This window comes from Myotis nattereri (genome assembly GCF_964212035.1).
Source record: "Myotis nattereri genome assembly, chromosome: 3".
Classification (NCBI taxonomy): Eukaryota; Metazoa; Chordata; class Mammalia; order Chiroptera; family Vespertilionidae; genus Myotis; species Myotis nattereri.
Genome location: NC_138077.1, coordinates 199965670 through 199989028, shown reverse-complemented (window position 1 = coordinate 199989028; position 23359 = coordinate 199965670). Strand labels below are relative to the sequence as shown.

The window sequence follows — 23359 nt, the reverse complement described above, 5'->3', positions numbered from 1 at the left end:
GAGGATCTTGAGCTTTTTGAACAAGATATAAACCAAGACACCCCTCCCCCCGCCCCCTATAAATACTATCCTTACAGAAACCACTAGGGCTCTCTACACCAGAATAAGAATTTGTTCCTCTAAACTTGGTCGAGATGGGAGGACCCTTAGGCGTGGAACTATGTTAACATACCTGATAAATCAAGCATAGAATTAACTATTATCTTTTTCCCATGTTTCTAAAGTATTTGGTGCTCTGTCTAAAAGCTGTGCTGACGCTGGTATGTGATCTAGTGTTGTCCGTTTTGGAGGCCAGTGCTTGATCTTTTGCTTTATTCACTTCCGTGGCCTGAACCTATTCCATCCTCCCCACCTGGTGTTGGCATGGAATTGGCTTGTATTATGACATAATCACTGATTGCCATGCGGCAGAACTCACCTCCAAGCTGCTAGTTCACTTCCTTCCCATTTGACCTTTCCCAAGGAAGCTATAAGAAGCCATGCCTTGTTGAAGGTGGGAACTAGGGGTTGAAGGCTCAAGCTGAGAATCAGCAAACCTGTCCCTTAAGGCCAGCTTTGATGTGGGAGGAATATTACATATTGTCTACTGAGATAAGTGAAGGCAATTTCCTGACATTTGGGGGAAGGTAAGAGAAACCAAGTTCCAAATAAAAGGGATCAGTGTTCAGATGAACTGTTATCAAGAATATTCATATCCCCTTGCCCCTCCATTTTCTACTTTTAGAATTTGACTGTGTCTCTCCCTATGTTCAGTATTGTTCTCTTTTTGGTTTAAGGTCATTGGCTATCTTTTCTGATTTAAGATCTATTCCTCACTCTCAGGTCTGTTTGTTCCACTCCCTCTTCCCAAATATTTAGATTTTTATCTAGACCAGTAGGCATATGGTAAAAAAGACCACTGGCAAATATAAATTTAGGGCTTTATTTTTTTTATTAATCCTCACCCGAGGATATTTTTCCATTGGTATTTTTAGAGAGAGTGGAAGAGAGGGGGAAAGAGAGAGAGAAACATTGTGAGAGAGTCACATCGATTGGTTGCCTCCCACATGTGCCCCGATTGGGACCAGGGATCAAGCCTGCAACCCAGGTCTGTGGCCTTGACTGGAATTGAACCTGGGACCCTTCAGTCTGCAGGCCAATGCTCTATCCACTGAGCCAAACTGGCTAGGGCTATTTTTTAATTTTTAAGTTTTTAATTTATTGATTTAAAGAGAAACATCAATTTGTTGTTCCACTTACTTAGGTACTCATTGGCTGGTTCTTGTATGCACCCTGACTGGGAATCGAGCCTGAAACCTTGGCGTATCAGGACAATACTCTAACCCAGTGGTCGGCAAACCACGGCTCCCGAGCCACATGCAGCTCTTTGGCCCCTTGGGTGTGACTCTTCCACAAAATACCACGTGCGTGTGCACACATACAGTGCGATTGAAACTTCGTGGCCCATGCGCAGAAGTCGGTTTTTGGCCTGAGCGAGTCTATTTTGAAGAAGTGGCATTAGAAGAAGTGGGGGGTTGTCCGTCGGGCTGAGGGATATGAAGCGCGGGGGAGGTGCCAAATATCAACAGTACTTAAACTATATAGGTAAGCTAATAACAATGTACCTACCTTTATAGTTTAAGTTTAAAAAATTTGGCTCTCAAAAGAAATTTCAATCGTTGTACTGTTGATATTTGGCTCTGTTGACTAATGAGTTTGCCGACCACTGCTCTAACCAACTGAGCTACTGGGTCAGGGCTAAAAATTAGGGCTTTAAATACCAAACCAAGGAGGCCATGCAGCCCCCTAGACCAGTGATGGCAAACCTTTTGAGCTCGGCGTGTCAGCCTTTTGAAAAACCCTAACTTAAGTCTGGTGCCGTGTCACATATAGAAATTTTTTGATATTTGCAACCATAGTAAAACAAAGATGTATATTTTTGATATTTATTTTATATATTTAAATGCCATTTTACAAAGAAAAATCAACCAAAAAAATGAGTTCATGTGTCACCTCTGACACACGTGTCATAGGTTTGCCATCACTGCCCTAGACCTTGATCTTAGCTATGTTGAGCACAGTGCCAACTTTGTCTTCCTCAAGTTGTACACATTTTTACATCTTTGCTTGCTTCTGGTTGCTATAATTTTGAGGGGCAGCCAGGTGAGGTGAAAGCATAAGGCAATGCCCCCTCCCCATTATACTTGTCATATCTAGAATTCTGCCTTTTTTTTTTTTTTTTCTGTGTTCATTTTTTTCTCCTCTTTTTCCTGCCCTCCTTGCTCAAGTTCTAGGATTCAAGCTGATGGTGGAACAAGGTTGATGTGGTTGGCCTTCCTAAAGGGAAATGCTTGGTTTGGAGAAAGTAGGAAGTTCTTTACCTTCTCTAGCTTTACCATGCTCATTTCCTGCTATGATTAGAACAGTCCAATTCCATTAATATGCACTGTTCTTGACTACTATAACTCAGGCCTGCTCTGACCCAGTTTTATTTTTTTCATATCTGGAATGAAGAGTCTGTTAGCTAGTGACCCTTGAAACACTACATTTTTGGCCAAATTTCTTGTGCAAATGAGAAGCCTTTGCAGAATGAGGAGTGTGTGTTGGAAGGCTGGTCAGGTTGGTGACATGATATTATGTAGGCCTGGTGGGGACTGCCAAATTGGAAAGCAAGGTTTCAACTGGTTAGTGCCCTGTGGAAGTTCTAGGATTTTTTTTTTAAGTTGGGAACCTGGATTATTTATTTCTTTCTTGATTTTTAGAGAAAGAAACATTGATTTATGGTTCCACTTATTTATGCATTCATTGGTTCACTCTTACATGTGCCTTGATTGGGGGTCGAACCCACAACCTTGTCGTATTGGGATGACACCAACCAACTGAGCTACCTGGCTAGGACTTGACTTTTTTAATGCAAAATCTTGGAATTATTAAAAGGGTCTTGTAGGACTGTTGGGCAAGGGGTTAAAGTGTTCTCTGGGGCTTGTGGATCTATCCCTGCAGCTTCTTGCGGACTACCCATGTAGCTTTGGCTCCTTTGGAGCTGGTGCTTAGAATTTCTCTGGTGGGGGCACCAGCTGTGGATAGCACCATCTATCCATGGCCAATTCTCATTGTGTTTGGTGTTTGTTTTATTGGTTTGGGGAGGGGGAAGTGCAGGGGAGATGTTGAGCAGAAAGAAGCACTCAATGTGATTAAACCTGTAGCAGAGCAGATCTGTGGTAGCAGAATATCGACCCCTGGAAAATCAATGGCTGCTGCAGTGGCCAAACTGTTGTTTGCAGGGGCTCCCACCACAGGAATGCAGGCAGCACAACAGTCTTTCTTCTTCCCTTTTTACACCTCAGCAACACCCTCAGCCTCCAAGAGTCAGACCCACCTCTAAGATTTTGCTGGGGTGGATTAGAACAGTAGGTTCTTGTATTTTTGTACTTAGATTGAAATTGTTCCAGTGACACAGCTCTGCCTCCTAACAGCCTCCTTTCCATATGGTTCTTCCCTGCACTGCAATTTTATCAAGAGCGCTTACCCAAGTGGCCAAGGCCCATTCAGGGTTGTATTTTACAGTTTTAGACAGCATTTGGTTCCCTTGATGCCACCCAAGAGGGCCTTCCTGAATATGGAGGTCCACAGTTAAGGTATAGGGTTAAGGTGGGGGAAGGATGATTAAAGGAAAAGAGAGGACTAATTGAAATTGGGTCCAAAGAAGATGCTTTTGAGTAGCTTATAGGTTCAGCAACATTTATCAGGCTTTTTGTCTTTTGTGTGCCTGACATTTTTCTGGTCAATAACAGGAGAATAGCCCTGGCTGGTTTGGCTCAGCGGATAGAGCGTCAGCTTGCAGACCAAAGGGTCCCAGGTTTGATTTGGTCAAGGGCACATGCCTGGGTTGCGAGCTCGGTCCAACATGCAGGAGGCAGCCAATCAATGATTCCCTCTCACCATTGATGTTTATATCTCTCTCTTCCTCTCTGAAATCACTAAAAATATATTTTAAAAAATAATAATAGCAGGAGAATATAGCCTGGTCCTGCTTTGGTGCCACAGGCTAGTGGGAGAAAGGGCAAATTCAGCATAGTACTCTTAGTCCTGTTACACGAGGTATAGAGGAACCTTGAAGGGACTCTGGGTCCTGCCTGTGGGGTTAGGGGCAAGGGAAATTGTACTATGACTATGGAGGCTTTGTCCCCTACAAAGCTATTCTCGTCTTTGAAGTTTCCAAGGCAAAAAAAGATTTTATTTTTTATTATATTTTATCTTTATTGTTGAAAGTATTACAGATGCCCCCTTTTTTTTTTTTAAATATATTTTATTGATTTTTTACAGAGAGGAAGGGAGAGAGATAGAGAGTTAGAAACATCGATGAGAGAAACATCGATCAGCTGCCTCCTGCACATCTCCTACTGGGGATGTGCCCGCAACCCAGGTACATGCCCTTGACCGGAATCGAACCTGGGACCTTTCAGTCCGCAGGCCGACGCTCTATCCACTGAGCCAAACCGGTTCCGGCAGATGCCCCCTTTTTGCTCCCATTAACTCCCCTCCATCCCGCCCCCACCCACCACAAAAAAACAACGATTTAGTCTATAGTTGCTGTACCTAATGTGCGAGTTCAAGCAATTGTTTTTCCCACTAATTTCTCCTCTGGGTGGGTAATGGGTCACCCTACCATGTTAGAGGAGAGTTCTGTTGCCCATTGTTGGAGCATGGCTATGGGCAGGGGATTAAAGCGTGTTTGGCTTTTGCCCCCACAGAGGAGCTTTCCCATCTTGTAGTTTGGGGAATAGGGTCCCTAAAAAAGCCCAGTTGTCCTCCAGTTTGGAAGGGTGGCTACAGGGCTGGGTGAGGAGGAAAGGGTAAGGTTTTGAAATTGCCTGAGATGAGGCCACCCGGAGGCCAGATATGTTTGACTTTTCTCTTTGGGTCACACCCTTGTGCTTGACAATTTTCAGTATGAAAACCAGTAGATGCCTACCTTCATGGGACTTAATTTCTTGCTTGTCTCCTTAGATTCTAAGTCATTCTCTCCTCTCTTTCCCCCTGGTACATTAAGTACCCTTCTAAAGACCCAGAGGTGAAAAAAAGTATTATACTCTTTAGGTAAAAAAGGTAGGTTTAACTTAAGAGACTTGAGGTGAAGCAGCTGATTTGAAGTAAACCATGAAAGAAGGTTTAGAAAGCAAGAGTGGTTTATAGGAAGAGTAGCTAAGAAAGAGGGGAACATCATAGCACTGTTTTAGTCTTTCCTTCTACAGAAGATCTAAGTGAGGCGGGCTAATCATTCAGCATGTTGGAGAAGAGTTGTTGCCTGACCTTGTTTGGAACATGGAGGCTTTGATAGTGGCCAGCTTCTACCTTACGATGGAGAGTGCAGGCTTTGGAATCAGGAATATGGGTTTGAACCCCAGTTCTTATGTTTAATAGTTCTCTGTTCTTGGGCATGTCATTTAACTTCTGAGCTTCCTGCTTCTTTGTTAAAATAGATTTGATACCTATATCAGAAGATGATTGTGAGAACAAAATGTGAGTTCATCACATATACCTTAGGGTTGAACACACGACAGTCACAGATTTATGTCAGTTCTGTCTCCCTTTGAGAGGGAAACACAAAGAGACTTGCTTTATTCCTCTTTTCAGTATTCTTTGAATTCGGAGATTTGGTCTCCCAGAGCTTTATTTATGCATTCTGATGTGTATATAAAGGGGATTTTCTCCTAGAAGTGGGCCCCTAAAAAAAAACATTCTGAAGACAAGAAGAGTCTGACCCTTTATCTATTGTGCCATCCTCACCAGGCAGCTGGAAGGTACCAGGAAGAAATGATCCATCATCCCCAGAACAATAACTAATTGTAGAAAAAGAGAAGAGGGAGTTTGGTGAGGAGTTTTGGAAACTTGGGGTAAGGGGTTAGGAAATAGAATTCTCTGAGCCTTTCCTGGAACTGTTTCTGTTCCAAACACTGAATGTAGTTGAGGCAGGAGATGGTGCTTAATCTTAAGCTAAAAGGGATGGTGTCAGCCTGTCACCCTTTGCATCTTTTCTTCCCCCTTCCCTACCACCTGCTTAGCCCTGACGTGGGAGTACTGCCACTAGCAAGAGGCAGCCTTTTCTGTGTCTTGATTTGTTCTTAGCATTTCAGCCAGCACCAGCCAATCTGCTTTCTAGGCAGGGATAGCAGTTAATCTGTTGGACTAAGACCACTCATTGGAACAACAGGGCAGCAGTTCTATACTCTGGAACTCCTACCAGTCTCGGGTGAGTCAGATATTCCTTCCTTCCATTTAGCAAAGACTGAGGCGGGGAAACAACAGAGAGGTAGCATCTTCTCCTCCTTACTCTTGACAATATGTTGCTTAAGCAAGGCTTTATGGAAAAACCAGTCTTCCAAAAACTTATGTGCCTTAAGTAATTCCTATGTAGTTAAGTGTGTTTTGTTTTAAAGTTTGTCAAAGCTGTTGCCTCCTTTCCTACCACCTGCCTTTCTTCAAGGGTTAGATTTCCCAGCCTTTTCTATGTTCTTCAGGATTTCCTCCCATTCTCCAGCATGGGAGCAGCCTCCTGTCAGGCTAGGAAAATAATTGACAAATTACTAGTACAGATTTGCTCACTTCAAGCTATGCATTTGGACTTTTTTCATTCAAGGATTGTCATTTACATGAGTATGGTTGAGTTGCAAGGTTCCCATCACACAAACCCGCACAAACTTACTATAAGTATGTGTGTAGGATTTACCTGGCTCTCTTGGTGGATGGTTTCCCTGCCAGTAGTTAGCACAGCTTGGCAAAAGCTCTTCACAACTGAAAGAATACAAGAACCTCATGTAGTGGTTAACAAAAGCTCCATTTCTCAAAGATTCAGCCACATTTATGATAGAAATCTGAATCTGATTATTGTCACGACCCTGTTAGTTTTGCCTGTTGACATTATTTAATTTGCCCAGCAAAGAACTGATATCCTCATGAGACTCTGTTAAACCCCCCTCATCTAACCCTGAGATGGTATCTTCCTGCTTGATTATATTCTTCATCGGGCAGCCAATTCATGTTAGAACTTGCAGCCCTTCCTATGAGAGTACTAGCAAACCCCCACCCCCAGTCCCCCACCCCCCCACGCACACACACTGAGGTATGGACTGTGTAATTTTGGGCATGGTTTTGTTGTGGTGTGAAGAGAAGGTGTTAGCTGCTGAGTTCTGTTTGTCAGCAGAGCCTAACAAACCCATGCTGGCACTCGCTGGGACTGGGCAACCAATCACAGCTGGAACAGTTATCGTCATGGAGTCCCTATGGGCTTTCTCTATCAGGTCACATCCCAAAATAACATTGGGCAGTGTTTCAAGTGAAGAAACGAAGGCTTTCAGGGCTGTAGCCAGCCTGGAGTGTGATATTCTGTGTGAAATAGTTGGACCTGCTCCAGTGTTTTTGATCTGCATGGTAGATGAGCAATAAAATTCATGAAACACTTTGGAAACACATGAGAAAATTCTCCCTGGCCCTGCTGCTTCCTTGGAACTGGCAGGGCACTGAGTGGGCTGATCTCACCTCCCATCTCTTAGCAGGATTGTTCTTGGAGGAGACAAAATCCAGGAAAACCTCTTTCCATTTAAGAGGCAGTGCTGTAATTCTTACAGCGGTCCTCCTAGAACAGTGATGGCGAACCTATGACACCTCTGACACGCGAACTCATTTTTTTGGTTGACTTTTCTTTGTTAAATGGCATTTAAATATATAAAATAAATATCAAAAATATGTCTTGGTTTTACTGTGGTTGTAAATATCTTAAAAGTTCTATATGTGACACGGCACCAGAGTTAAGTTAGGGTTTTTCAAAATGCTGACACGCCGAGCTCAAAAGGTTCGCCATCACTGTCCTAGAAGGTACTTGTTAGGTGAGCCCTTTTGGGAAGACTAAGAATCTGAGTCCTGCCGAAACCAGTTTGGCTCAGTGGATAGAGCGTCGGCCTGCGGACTGAAGGGTCCCAGGTTCGATTCCGGTCAAGAGCATGTGCCTGGGTTGCGGGCACCTCCCCAGTGGGAGATGTGCAGGAGGCAGCTGATCGATGTTTCTCTCTCATCAATGTTTCTAACTCTCTATCTCTCTCCCTTCCTCTCTGTGGAAAATTAATAAAATATATTAAAAAAAAAAAAAAAAAGAATCTGAGTCCTGAAATTCTAAAGGCAGCTCCCACTATGGAGAATTGGGACTGGGATTGATTGAACTTTGTCTGTGAAAAGTATGTTGTGGAAAGCCAGACGAGTTAAGCACATTGAGGTCTGACTCAACAGCCATATATCCGGCTTTTGTGGAACAAAAGACTTGAAAAACTGGCTTTTTGTAGGGTAGAAAGCAGAGGTGTGTCCTGTGCAGTAAAAGGACATGGAGTTCAGAGCAGTATCTGTTCATGTAGATAAAGGTGGGGGAGACCTCTTTTCTTTTTAAATTGTTTTATTGCTTAAAGTATTACAAAGAGTATTACATATGTCTCCTTTTTTTCCCCGCCTTTGACAATCCCCTGGCCTCCCCTACCCCCCAGTGTCTTATGTCCATTGGTTATGCTTCTGTGCATGCATACAAGTCCTTCGGTTGATCTCTTACCTCACCCCCACCCCCCAAGGGGGGAGGCTTCTTTTGGAGTCTGCCCTTACAACTCCCTCTCATTTCCCAATAAAAACACTTGTGATTAGCCACCAGGACTGAAGGGTATGTCTTATGACTTACTAGCGGCCCGTTGCACAAAATTTGTGCACCTGGGGGGGGGTGGGGGGGGTGTCCCCTCAGCCCAACCTGCGCCCTCTTGTAGTCTAGGAGCCCTCAGGGGATATCCGACTGACGGCTTAGGCCCGCTCCCCCCAGGGATATCCTTAGTGCTGCTGCGGAGGCAGGAGAGGCTCCCACCACCACTGCTACACTTGCCAGCCATGAGCCTGGCTTCTGGCTGAGTGGTGCTCCCCTGTGGGAGTGCACTGCCCACCAGGGGGCAGCTCCTGCATTGAGCATCTGCCCCCTGGTAGTCAGTGCGCATCATAGCGACCAGTCATTCCGCTGTTCGGTTGATTTGCATATTAGCCTTTTATTATATAGGATGCTTGCTTGTGTGTTGTCATATCTCTCATTCCAAGGTATTGCATATTTCATATGATCCTGACCATATTGTGCCAGTGGTGTTTCATGCATAAGCCCCATGGGTGTCACAAACTCAGATTTATCCAGTCCCCTCATTATATAATTGAGGGAAACCAAAGCCTGGTTTTGTTGCCAGCTTACCCAAGGTCACAACTGATAAGTACTAAGAGTTGGGCCTTAGTCTCCTAACTCAAGGGTGTGGTACTTTTTCCTCAGTCCATATAATACCAGCTTAATGGAGAGCTCTGGGGTTCAGCAGACCTGGAATCAAAACCTAATTTCTGCCATTTACTTGCTGGATGGCTTGGGCATGTAACCCAATCTTTCTGAGCATCAGCTTCCTCATCTTCATCATGTTAGTGGTAGAAGTATCTATTTCTAAGAATTAACTCCATAAGGTGCCTGGCATGTTGTAGATGCTCAAATGGTAGTTATTATTTATATAATGTAAATGGTCTTCCCTTCTTGTGCTGTATTTTGGTTCTTAATTTATTTTTTTAATCACCTACTCTCATGCTGACCAGTTGCCATCTAATGAAAATGACAGTTTGAGAGACGGGCTTCAAATCAACCAAATCTGAGAAATAGGAATATTAATGCTGCTGCTTTCCACACTATTGTTTATGCCTAGGTACCCCAGACCATGTGGGGCTGCTGTTGACAGTGGTTTATTTAGCACTTTTTCTCCAAGGATCTCAGAGCACTTTACCAAAACTGGCAGATCTCCTCAAAGTGCCTTTGTGAAGGAAGCCACCATCTTGTCACCACACGTGTCTCCAGGGTCCTGAGAACCCAGCCTCGGGGGCTGCCAGTATTTCCTTCAAGCGACTGGGATTCCCTCAGCTGGACTGGGACATTCACTTGTGGAGAGCCTGGGTTTGCACAGAAGTGTGGCTGAAGGAGCATCCGCAAGCCCTGCCCTAACTCTGTAGTAGTGGTTGGTGGGTTGTGGTTGGGTTTTTTCTTTCCCCTCCTCTGATCCTCAGGTCTCCAAGAATACACACCAAATTGAACAGGGTTCCTCTGTAGAAGGCAGCAGAAAGAGAGCAAAGGGGGACTTTGGCTTTACCTATACTCTCTGAACTACTTTTAGCATGAGAACGTTCATGTTTTACTTAAAAGACACCTAATTTTTTAAAGCCATTTGAACAGAGCCAAGTTCTTGTCTTATGGATGGACCTTTGATTCCTATTGTGTTCCCAAATACACTGATTTCTTTTTCATGTTAGCAAGTAACTTTTATTAGCAAAAGCTGGTTGTTTGATAAGGAATAGAGACAGTAGGAAGGAATACTGAAGGAACTTACTGGTCCCTAAAACAGAGCATTGGGCTGTGGTTTCTGTTACAGACCAGAGATTACCAAGTGGCTTTTGAGGCCTTTCCTGGCATACATGGTTGGCTTCTCTCATCATCTTGCTGTCTCTCTGAGTTTACTCTCCTTAGCTCAGATAGCTTAGCCCTCAATATGGAAATGGAATCTTCCTCTCTCGGGGTGAACCCAGGGCTCTTCATAGTTCAGGTACTTTAGTCCTTTGAGGGGAAGAGGCTCTTTGATGTTACCCGGAAGAAGTGCTGCTTTTTTTTTAACATTGATTTCAGAGAGGAAGGGAGAGGGAAAGAGAGATAGAAACATCAATGATGAGAGAGAATCATTGATTGGCTGCCTCTTGCCTGCCCCCTACTAGGGATCGAGCCCACAACCTGGGCCTGTGCCCTTGACAGGAATCAAACCTGGGACCCTTCAGTCCACAGGCCGGCAATCTATCCACTGAGCCAAACAGGCTAGGGCTGGAGAAGGACTTCTTGAATTCCTTTCCATGCTGGGACTAATTCTAATTGCATTTTTAAAGCATGCTATGGTGTACTAGTTCTACTTCTTTTTTAAAAAATATATTTTATTGATTTTTCACAGAGTGGGAGGGAGAGGGATAGAGAGTTAGAAACATCGATGAGAGAGAAACATCGAACAGCTGCCTCCTGCACACCCCCTACTGGGGATGTGCCCGCAACCAAGGTACATGCCCTTGACCGGAATCGAACCTGGGACCCTTCAGTCCACAGGCCGACGCTCTATTCACTGAGCCAAACCAGTTAGGGCTAGTTCTACTTCTTACAGGAAAGTTAGGATTTTCTGACTTCTCAGCTAACACTGAAAGCTGGACATAGACACAACTACACACCCACCTACCTACCTACCTACCTACCTACCTGCCTTGCCTTCCGGGCAAGCTTTGTTTCCATAGAACTCAGCAGAAATGCTTCCAGCCTAGTAAAGTAACCAACCTGGATACTTGGAAGAGAGCCTAAAGGTGCCCTCTGACCTCCAATATTATTCTGAGAGTCATCTTGAACTGATATTTCCACGGTGAGCTTGTTGTGGGAATAGGAATAAACTCAAATCAGGCCTCTTCAGGTGTGTCTCTTTAAGATAACTCTTTAACTCAGACCTGACCCCTTATCCAAAGCTCTCATCCTTTCTTCAAGGTACAATTAGTTTCTAGTCTGAAGTTAATGTGTGGTGGTGAGCTAGAGAATGAACATGGGGCAGGGAGTAGTAGAGTTGAGGGTGCATTTCCTGGGGTGAATTTTTTTCATATTGAGCTCCTTATTGCTAATTTTGAAGTTTATCTAACCAAAGTTGAACTCTACTGATTATTTCAAGACAAGCAAAGCCCCCAAGTAAATACCAACTCTTCATTTTACAACTTAAAACTAGGAAGAAAACTGAATTTGTTCAGTCGATAAACATATGTTAGGAATATAGTCCCAGACCTTTTTGTTCCTGTGCAGTATATCCCCTTTTTCACCCCCTACCCCTTATACTAGTATATTAAAATATGGTAACTTGGAGAAAGTGAGTCCTTAGTAAATTCTATATAATAAAAGGCTAATATGCAAATCAGTTGAACTCAGAGCGACCTGCTGCTATGATGCACGCTTACCACCAGGGGGCAGGCGCTCAATGCAGGAGCTGCCCCCTGGTGGTCAGTGCACTCCCACAAGGGGAGCGCTGCTTAGCCAGAAGCCGGGCTCACGGCTGGTGAGTGCAGCTGCAGGGCAGGAGAGGGGCAGCGCATGTCCAACTATCGGCTTAGGCCCACTCCCCATGGGCTCCTGGACTGCGAGAGGGTGCAGGCTGGGCTGAGGGAACACCACCCCCATCCACCACCCACCCCCACCTCCCCCTTCCCGTGCAGGAATTTCATGCACCAGGCCTCTAGTACAGGTTATAATAATCTGAGGGGTGGGGATCTGTGATTACTGCCCAAACTTGTTAACGTTCTCTTGTGGCTCCTGGTACTCTCCTGGCAGTGTTTTATAAAGCTTCCTCAATGGAAAAGAATTAAAGGCTCACTGAAATTGCTGCACTCTTAAAACTGTGGAAGTTGAGGCTGGAAAAGAAGAGAAAAGTACTAGATCTGCTTCTGATGGATAGGCCAGAGGTCAGCAAACTACAGATTGTAGGCCATTTACTTGTTTTTATAAATAATCAAATGGATGTGGCTGTTTCAATAAAACTTTATTATCTGTGACTGCTCTTTTGTACTACGATGGCAGAGTTGAGTAATTATACTTGAAGAAGACTATCTGGTTCACAGTCTAAAATATTTTTCTATCTGGCCCTTAATAGTTTGCCATACGTAAGCTATAGTAACACAACAACATAATGTGTGGTGTGCTTGTCCTTGGTTGTTTAAGGGAAATGTTAATCATGAAGTAGAATTGTTGAAAGAAGAGTCTTTCTGCCTAATATTGCTAATTGAGAATTGTGGTATGTTTCAGGATCTGTCTGGTTCAATAGATGATCTCCCCATGGGGACAGAAGGAGCTCTGAGCCCTGGAGTGAGCACATCAGGGATTTCCAGCAGCCAAGGAGAGCAGAGTAATCCAGCTCAGTCTCCTTTTTCTCCTCATACCTCCCCTCACCTGCCTGGCATCCGAGGCCCATCCCCGTCCCCTGTTGGCTCTCCCGCCAGTGTTGCTCAATCTCGCTCAGGACCACTCTCGCCTGCTGCAGTGCCAGGTACCCTCAAGTGCTGGGTTTGAGGGAGAGGGGAACAGGGACTGGCTTACACCAATATCAGGGAGCCCCAGCCTTCACTGGCAGAGAAAGAATCTCTGGTCATGTCTCCAAAGTTTCTCTTCAGCATTTGAAGAAGGGAGATGGGAGCCCCTTTGTTGTAGCTCTCTGTGTATGTGATACTGGGAGGTGCTCAATCTTCTCAGGAGCCATTTCCAGGTCTGAATTGATCTCCTAGCTAGAATTCCAGGCTTAGCCATGATTGGCTTACTTTCTCGAGCAGGCAACCAGATGCCACCTCGACCACCCAGTGGCCAGTCGGACAGCATCATGCATCCTTCCATGAACCAATCAAGCATTGCCCAAGATCGAGGTAATGGGCTTGGGAGTGGAGGTGTGGGCGTGGGGGAGAGACTAAGGCTGAAACTGTTTTTAAATATATTTTTATTGATTTCAGAGAGGAAGGGAGAAGGAGAAAGAGATAGAAACATCAATGATGAGAATCATTGATTGGCTGCCTCTTGCACGCTCCCTACTGGAGATGGAGCCCGCAACCCGGGCATGTGCCCTTGACCGGAATCGAACCTGGGACCCTTCAGTCCACAGGCCGACGCTCTGTCCACTGAGCCAAACTGGCTAGGGCATAAGGATGAAACTTAACACATTGCGGACCAGTAGTTTTATTGCTAGCTTTTACCCAGTGGCCAGATAGGTTTCTATTGAACAAGTACAAAAAACGCTTTACATAAATGTTAAAGGCACGCTTTAAAATTAAATACCCATTGCATTTTGAAGTTATTTATTACATGTTCTTACAAGCTAATATCTTTTTAAAGTATGATACTTTGTAAAACACTGTGTAATATGAAGCGAGAATTCTTGTGATCCGTCCACAATGTGTTAATTATCCTGTGCAAAATAGCTTTTGGAGAACTGTATGGCTATGAAGTATAGGACACTTGCAACAATAATTGTGAGGTTAAGAGTAGGCTAGCCATGCAGTTACTCCAGAACTGTGTTCTCCCACCACCATTTTTTGTTTCTCAGTGTTTGTGTTTTGATGTGTTCCCCATTACATACATTGTGCCCAATTTGGTCAGCAAATGCTAAAACTCAGCATCGAATCTTTACTCTTTAAATCCTGCGCCATTTTAGTTTTTCTGTAATTGCTATTTGTCTTTTCAACCCCCCATTTAGTAGAAAGAGTTGGTGTAATCTGGTTAATGGCTGTCATTTTGGAGGACACCTAAAATGGCACACAGTTATATAGCAAATAAGGTAGATATGTCATTCAATTAGTTGCTAAATAAAACGGAGATGGTGAAGTCCTAGGATAAGGGAAAGCATTTCTTCCCATTATACAGAGGTAATAACTAATATATATGGGCACTACCCACAAATAGGTTACATGCAGAGGAACCCCCAGATGCCCCAGTACAGTTCCCCCCAGCCCGGCTCGGCCTTATCTCCGCGTCAGCCTTCTGGAGGACAGATGCACACAGGCATGGGCTCCTACCAGCAGAACTCCATGGGGAGCTATGGTCCTCAGGGGAGTCAGTATGGCCCACAAGGTGAGTATACTACCCAGTTAGGAGTACATAGAGATGAGACGAGAAAACAGTTCCTTGTCTGATATGCTTCTGTCTGGGTGTAAAGAGTAGAACTGTTGTTGCCCTTAATTCACCAAAGCCAGGCCCTAAAGTAGGGCAGGACTGTCATCATGGGAAAATCCTTGAATGGGGATAAGGTGTTTAGCTCAAGACTGAGTACAAACACTCAATAAATGGTAATTATCCATTATTATACTTGTTTTTAGTATATTAGTCCTAATAGAATGGATCTTTCTTCAAAATTAGCCGTAGACAGACAAAAGATGAATGTCTTTCATACTGCATGGGAAAGAAGGTAAGAATGTAGAAAGGAAACAATTCCTGGGTAGCAGCAAAGCCAGCCTTGCCTGCCAGTCCATCTTGCTCTGTGCTATCTTTAAGATGAGGGGACAACTGAGGCCCATCTTTATATGTTTCTACCCTCCCCTTAATCTTTTTTTTAATGAGGTAAAATTGGGCTCTTTCTAAACCAAATCTCAAATGATTCCTATTATTTTTCATCTTTGGAATTTTAGAGTTTGAGCATTAGTGAGTTGCTAATGAATCACTAATCAAGTCTCTGTGTCTTCTTTCCTTCTTCTTCTCCCAGGAGGCTACCCCAGGCAACCAAACTATAATGCCTTGCCCAATGCTAACTACCCCAGTGCAGGCATGGCTGGAAACATGAACCCTATGGGTGCTGGAGGTCAGATGCATGGGCAGCCTGGTATCCCGCCTTATGGCACACTCCCTCCAGGGAGAATGAGTCATGCCTCCATGGGCAACCGGCCTTATGGCCCTAACATGGCCAATATGCCACCTCAGGTTGGGTCAGGGATGTGTCCCCCACCAGGGGGCATGAACCGGAAAACACAAGAAACTGCTGTCGCCATGCATGTTGCTGCCAACTCTATCCAAAACAGGTAAGGCCTGGGAAGTGAAGAGGGCATTAGCGTAAGGATATAAATTGTAGAATCATTCAGGTCATTGAGATACTTCTGGACCCAAATCATGTCATTATGGTAAATACGCATTTTATTAAGAGCTCTTTAAAAACTAGCCTTTCTTATAGTAAAAACACAACAAAAGTTCTGATTGTTAAATATCATAAATTGGTATCAAATTTCACATGACCAGATATCATATGTAAAGAACTTTATAAAGCACAGGTTATTTTGATTCATAAAAATTAAGTCTTCAGAGTTTCTTCATTTCTTCTGTCAATGTAGTTTCTTAGTTTCCAAAATAATACATATGACTTGAATCTGTGGTATGAGAAATAAAGGATGGTAGGGTTGTGATTTGTCATTTTTCCTACTGTTCTGTGTGGTCCTGTGCAGTTGACTCTAGTGCTAAAGTGCAGAGGCTCATGTGATTTGGTTTAATGACTTGGATATTCATCTCTTCTTCCTTGGCCATGGGCTTCAGTGAATATGATTCCTCTTTGTTTTTTGTTGTTGTTTTTAATATATTTTTATTGGTTTCAGGGAGAGGGAGATAGAAACATCAATGATGACAGAGAATCATTGATCAGCTGCCTCCTGCACACCCCCTATTGAGGATTGAACCCACAACCTGGGCATGTGCCCTGACCAGGAACCAAACCATGACCTCCTGGTTCATAGGTCAACACTCAACCACTGAACCACACCGGCCTGGCTAATTCCTCTATTTTGAAGGCACTGTCCTTATACTCCATTATTGGTGCCTATAGTTCTTAAAGTGATTAGTCTTATTAGGATGTTAATGAGCCAAGGTAGAATAGGGTGATTGACTGTAACTGTGAAGAGGTGGGTTTAGTTAGTACTTGAGAATGATGAAAGCACTAAGTGTGTAGTGGGCCCATCAAAAAAGAATGCCACGCCTTCCCCGCTTCCGCCAAGTGCTTCTGCTGAGGGCTCCAGTTTGGTTGAGGTTGAATGTGACAAAGAGGGTAAAATTGAGCAATACAGGCCTTTTGGCATAGAGAGGGCTCTCTAAATGGAAACACTCTTGACTTTGAAGGTGCCTTAGAAGCTGGTAGTACTTAAGAGACAGGGTAGGACTTCATCCTTCAAGGAGTTCCCTTTAAATTGAGCTATGGTTTCCCATTTGGGGCTTGAGCCCTTTTAGAAGCTTTTGTGGGAAGTGGAAGATAAAAATATCTAGGTCAGGTAGTGCATGATTGTGGTTTGGGGGACCCATACACTTTTTCTTTGTTAGCCTAACTAGATGATCTTGACTCATACAACCCTATGTAGCACAAGTCCAAATCTGACAGATTAGTGTCCCTAACTCTGGTCTTTCTCGTGCTCTTTCTCTCTCGCTCTTTCTCTCTCTCTTCTCATCTTCTTTCTCAGGCCACCAGGCTACCCCAATATGAATCAAGGGGGTATAATGGGAACTGGACCTCCCTATGGACAAGGGATTAATAGTATGGCTGGCATGATCAACCCTCAGGGACCTCCATATCCAATGGGTGGAACCATGGCCAACAATTCAGCAGGTAAGTCCTAGTCATTGTTCAGCCCAGGAATTTCTTCCAGAGTGATCTTCATGTCACAAACCTATTGAAGAATATTTTTCTTTTTTATAGGGATGGCAGCCAGCCCAGAGATGATGGGCCTTGGAGATGTCAAGTTAACTCCAGCCACCAAAATGAACAACAAGGCTGATGGGACACCCAAGACAGAATCCAAGTCTAAAGTAATGATTTATATCTTGACTCTTCTCAACTTTCTGTCCATCCTTTCCAGTGATAGGAAGAGGGTGATTAGACTTTAGCCTATTATGACACCAAATAGATAGTCTCAGATAAGGTTGTTTCCCCTTCTTATAAGGGTCCCAGGATAATAGCTCAGTAAATTAGGTTTGAGTTAGTCTATAATGATCTCACAGCTGTTATAGAGGAAATGCCAGATCTGCAGGGTAGATTCTCTGTGAAACTGTGCCCAGTCTTTGTGCATTGTTAGATGGTATATAACGTGGGCAACAAGTTGCTCTTGTCTTCCTGTACAGTACTAAGAGCAGCAGGAATGGTTGGTGTCCTGTATTCTATAAAATGGGAAATGAGGCAGGTGGGGTTTGGTCCTTGGCCTCCCTGTAGGCTGGTACTGAGTGTGCTGGCTGTTGGGTCATGTGGCAACCTGGGGACCTGTTCAGTGTTTGAGTCAATTAAAACATTTCTGACCTTTGTCATACCGCATTTTTCCTATTTTATAAAGTAGGGGAAATATCATAGCAGACACCTTCTATGGACTTTCACCTCTGGCTTCCAGACCCTATTAGCCATCCTGTCTTAGACAGGATGCCATCCAAAGCCTTTCAAGCAGTTGAGAGTCCCTTTCTTGAGAGTAGGTAAAGTTTATTTTTCATTTTAGTCCATCCCATTGTCTCAAGATCATTATTTGAGTTTCTTGAGTTCTCTGAAACAGTCTATAAAAGTGTGTCTAGCCCAGGGGTGGGCAAACTTTTTGACTCAAGGGCCACAATGGGTTCTTAAACTGGACCGGAGGGCCGGAACAAAAGCATGGATGGAGTGTTTGTGTGAACTAATACAAATTCAAAGTAAACATCATTACATAAAAGGGTACGGTCTTTTTTTTCCCAATAGTTTTATTCATTTCAAACAGGCCGGATCCGGCCCGCAGGCTGTAGTTTGCCCACGGCTGGTCTAGCCCCTGCCAGGGGCTCAGTTAGTTGGATCATCATCCTGTACACCAAAATGGTTGTGGGTTCGATCCCCAGTCAGGGTGCATACAGGAGGCAGCTGATCAATGTTTCTCTCTCTCTCTCTCTCCCTCTCCCTCCGCTTCCTACCCTCCCCCTCCCCCCTTTCTCCTCTCCCTTCCTCTCTCTCTGTGAAAATCAATAAAAACATCCTTGGGTGAGGATTTATTTAAAAAGAGTGTGGCCCTAGCCGGTTTGGCTCAGTGGATAGAGCGTCGGCCTGCAGACTCAAGGGTCCCAGGTTCGATTCCGGTCAAGGGCATGTACCTTGGTTGCGGGCACATCCCCAGTAGGGAATGTGCAGGAGGCAGCTGATCGATGTTTCTCTCTCATCGATGTTTCTAACTATCCCTCTCCCTTCCTCTTTGTAAAAAAATCAATAAAATATATAAAAAATAAAATAAAAAGAGTGTGTACAGGCCCTGAGTAAGTAGTGTGGGTAGTGGTAGTGATATTGATGTCAGCTGGACAAGGATTTGACACTCAGCCCTTCTACTTAAAAGCTATGAGATCGTAGACATGGCCTCCTTGTGCCTGCTTTTTTACCTTTTAAGAGAAAGATAATTTACAATGCCTAATATGTAAAGGCATCTAGCACAGCACCTAAAGCAGTGGTTCTCAACCTTCTGGCCCTTGAAATACAGTTCCCCATGTGACCCAACCATAAAATTATTTTCATTGCTACTTCATAACTGTAATGTCGCTACTGTTATGAATCGTAATGTAAATATCTGATATGCAGGATGGTCTTAGGTGACCCCTGTGAAAGGGTTGTTCAACCGCCAAAAGGGTCGCGACCCACAGGTTGAGAACTGCTGACCTAAAGGGTAATATATATAGTCAGTATTTTCCTTCCTTTACAGGAAGAAGGTCTACCTATCTATCTTTTGGCCTTTCCGCCTTACAAAAGCAGGGCAGGTGATAGTAACCATCCCAGAATAAGAAGCTTTATCAGTGCCCTAATTAAGGAACTTCTAAGACCCTTAGCATAGTCTTTGAATCTAACAAGTTCCTAAGAATCTTGACCTGCCCCTTCCAGAAATCCAGTTCTTCTACTACAACCAATGAGAAGATCACCAAGTTGTATGAGCTGGGTGGTGAGCCTGAGAGGAAGATGTGGGTGGACCGTTATCTGGCCTTCACGGAGGAGAAGGCCATGGGCATGACAAATCTGCCTGCTGTGGGTAGGAAACCTCTGGACCTCTATCGCCTGTATGTGTCTGTGAAGGAGATTGGTGGATTGACTCAGGTGAGTGCCTACGGCTTGGCTTCCCCTGTATTTTCAACAAGCCTCTCTCAAGATACTCAGTGGTTTTACCTGGCTTTACCTTCTCCTGCTCTCTGAGTCACATACTGACAGACCTGGGAGCAAGGGCTTCTAGAAAATAAGGCTTCCAAAAGGCTGAGACTTCCCTGGGTAGGATGAAGTGTTAGCATTACATTTACTATATGTCTGGGGTCCCACTGGGTTACAAAGATGGGGAAAGTCTGTGGGCAATTCTGATTCCATGGGAGGCAGTCTGGCATAGTAGACAATAGCAAGATTCAGAGAGATAGGCCTGGTTTTGAAACCTGTCTTAACCACTTATATGTGACCTCAATAAAGGTTCATAACCACTCAGCCCTAACATTTCTTATTTACAAAATAGTGACAGTGTACCCTGCTAGTCTGTCTAAAGCTAGAAGTAATAAAGCTTCCAGCAAGATTTCTGCCACATAAATTGGTCTGCAAGATGGTACAGGGGTAGCCAGAGTAGTTGCCGACCCTTTTCAGGAAACTTTGCAGTAAAGATGAGATTTCAGGAGCTATTTAATAGAAATTGTTTGTGAAGGGGGAAGTAGGTGGGAAATTGTGTTTAATTAGTTACTCTGCATGGGTGACTGAAGAGAATGAATTCATCTCTGCTACAAACATCTGAACTGAATACCACCCTGAGCCTTGCCTCTGCCCTGATACCTTACAGCCAGCTTTGTTTTACTCTCAGCCCAAGAGGCAAACAGGTGAGGCAATGCTGACAGCACACTGTGGCTTGCAAACTTTTCCTACAGTGTGTGTTCTGTAGTCATCAGACCAGGAGCCTGCTGTTGGTCCTGAGTTTGTGGCTGAGCTCAGGGGAGTTGTGGCTGGGAGGGATGTATTCCAAACCTTCTAAATCAGAAGAGGAAAACAGCTGTCACCAGCAGAAAAGAAAGTGATTGGAATGAAGCCAACCAACAGTCAGTTATGAATTCCTTCTCCCTTCAGGCTTAATTTCCCTCCCCCACAAAGGAAAACAAAACAAAACAAGACACGTGTGCACCGCCACATAAGTGGCGTGGGAAGCAAAGCCACAGAGGCTTCTGAAGTGACCCTGAGCTTATTCCTGCCGTTCTCCTTGGTGCTAGTTCTCACACACAGGCCTCTCCTGCCTGTAAAGAAAGGAGGGAGTTTGGGGTTAGGTTTGGCATACTTTCAATTGTGTGGGCGTCTGAATTTAAGATGAGTTAGTACAGAGAGAATCCCAAAGCCTAGGCCTGTGTTAGTTTACAAAAGGATGCCAACCTTTTAGATGCTATGTTGTAATTGAACTCTAAAGACAGTGCAGAGGAGAAACAGTGCTGTTAGAAGTTAGTTTGTGAAGGCTCCAGAAAGGCAAAAGATAAGTTCTGAGCTTTTCTGCAACATTTGTAAGTAGGGTTTAGGTAGAGGGAGGAGCCATTCCAGTTGACTGGCCCAGGTGGCCTGGAGATGGGAAGTCTGGGATGTATGCTACCAACACCATCTCCAACCTTCAAAGCTCAGCTCAGCTCAGTTGTTACCTTCTCTAGGAAGTTTCCTGGTCACCTTCCCTCCATCTAGATCAGTGATGGCGAACCTTTTGAGCTCGGCATGTCAGCATTTTGAAAAACCCTAACTTAACTCTGGTGCCGTGTCACATATAGAACTTTTTTGATATTTGCAACCATAGTAAAACAAAGATTTATATTTTTGATATTTATTTTATATATTTAAATGCCATTTAACAAAGAAAAGTCAACCAAAAAAATGAGTTCGTGTGTCACCTCTGACACGCGTGTCATAGGTTCGCCATCACTGATCTAGATGGTTCTTCTCTTTGCTTCCTTATCACTCTTCTCTCTGGTATCATTAGTACCAGGTCAACAGGTATCACAACATACTGAATTTCCTTTGTGGATTGGGACTGGAAAGCCAGTGTTCCCCACCCTTGAGAGGCAAATAAGCATCTATGATAATAAAAGCAGAATATGCTAATTAGACTGGACGTCCTTCTGGACAAAGCCGGGGCTGTGAGGGAAGCCTGGGTCCCGGGTGCCTGCCTGCGGCCGGAGGGAAGCCCAGGTGCCGGGTGCTTGAGGGAATCCACTGCCGGCAGCCAGGGGAGGGAAGGCCTACTCTTGCATGAATTTTGTGCATCGGGTCTCTAGTAGAATACATGAAGAAGGAGACCTGCCTGGCTAGAGCAGAAAGGGTAACTAAAGGGATTGGAAATGGTGTGTCCTAAAGCTGAGGAAAGGAGGCAGGACTAGGCTGGCTTCTGGGAAGGCACAAAAGACGTTACAGGGTCCCCAGCATCTGGGTAATCAGGACAGTGACTGGTGAGGGAAAGGGGCTTGTAGTTACACGTCACTGAGATGCAGGGGAGTAGAGAGGCACAAGAATGTCATTTACAAGGAGCCTCACACTGAAAAAAAAAACCAAATTTGAAAAGCCCCAGTTTGACAAAGTAAGTCAAGCAGGGTGATGTTGATTACTACACATCCCCATTTTATAAAATGTTCATTTTTATTGGTACATTTAAAATAGGATTCGGATTTGATGGTGATTGCACATACTTTTTCAGCAGTACACGTGTACAGACCATACCTTTTTAATTCTGTTCTCTAATAGTGATGTGAAATTTGCCCTGATAGTTGCAGTGACCTGTGGGATAGAGCCTACTGAGAGTAGAGGAAAGCCAGCACGAATTTAATGTTTATTGTGGATTGTCCACCAAGTGGGGTTAATAACTTTTGTGGTTAACTGAGAATTGTGATTCTACAAAAGATGGGTACCTAGTAGTCTGATGGGGGTTGGGACTTGTGGGCAGGAAGATGTACCCTGGCTTTTCTGGTTGCTTGTGCAGGTCAACAAGAACAAAAAATGGCGGGAACTTGCGACCAACCTCAATGTCGGCACCTCAAGCAGTGCTGCCAGCTCCTTGAAAAAGCAGTACATCCAGTGTCTCTATGCTTTTGAGTGTAAGATTGAACGTGGAGAAGACCCTCCCCCAGACATCTTTGCAGCTGCGGATTCCAAGAAGTCCCAGCCCAAGATCCAGCCTCCCTCTCCAGGTAGGGGTTGGGTGAGCTCCACCAAGGCTCACCCTTCAAAGGTAGTATTCAAGTGTCCAGTCTCCTTGTTCACCAGCACCTGCCACCAGGGTGTATGCTCTGCTCTGCCCTGCCCTATCACACAGGACGTAATAGGTTGGCAGACTAAAGAACAGGCTGTGGCGACTCCCTTGGGAAGTAGTCTGCAGCAACCCTTAAGTTTTAATTTTCATTGTGTACCTGGCATCTTGCCAAGTGTTTGTAAACTAGAGAGTGGGAGGGGTATTAGAGGAGTGGGAAACTGACAATAGCAGTGAGGCAAGACCATCTGGGAGCTTTGGCCCATTGATGTCAGTGCCTTAGAATACAGCTCAGACTGGAGCCCTGAATTCCCCGAAGAGCTGAGATGGTAATGAATGGGAAGGAAATGGTGGAGAGAGGATATGAATGGACCTCTGATGGGAGTGCCTCTGCCAGTGCTCCTTTCTGAGAGGAGTCTGGGCCCTGGGCAAGCATGGGAAAGCCAGGACTCCTAGAAGATTGCTGTAAACACATGTGCTCTGGTGTTGACCTCCGAGGGTGTAATGAGTGCCTGAGATGACTCATCAGCTGGAGAGGCCCAAGCAGTGG

General features: G+C 44.5%; 1 protein-coding gene across 1 annotated transcript in view; it reads left to right on the top strand.

The window, feature by feature from the left end:
- ARID1A (AT-rich interaction domain 1A) overlaps positions 1 to 23359 on the top strand; it is a gene marked incomplete at its 5' end in the record, with an annotated part of 48029 nt that overhangs the window by 16328 nt on the left and 8342 nt on the right. The window contains 8 exons of the mRNA XM_081087223.1: positions 12884 to 13124; positions 13405 to 13494; positions 14525 to 14692; positions 15321 to 15633; positions 17050 to 17195; positions 17286 to 17395; positions 19458 to 19667; positions 22543 to 22750. Of these exons, the coding sequence (XP_080943349.1) occupies positions 12884 to 13124; positions 13405 to 13494; positions 14525 to 14692; positions 15321 to 15633; positions 17050 to 17195; positions 17286 to 17395; positions 19458 to 19667; positions 22543 to 22750 (1486 nt within the window). The remainder of the gene's footprint in view (positions 1 to 12883; positions 13125 to 13404; positions 13495 to 14524; positions 14693 to 15320; positions 15634 to 17049; positions 17196 to 17285; positions 17396 to 19457; positions 19668 to 22542; positions 22751 to 23359) is intronic.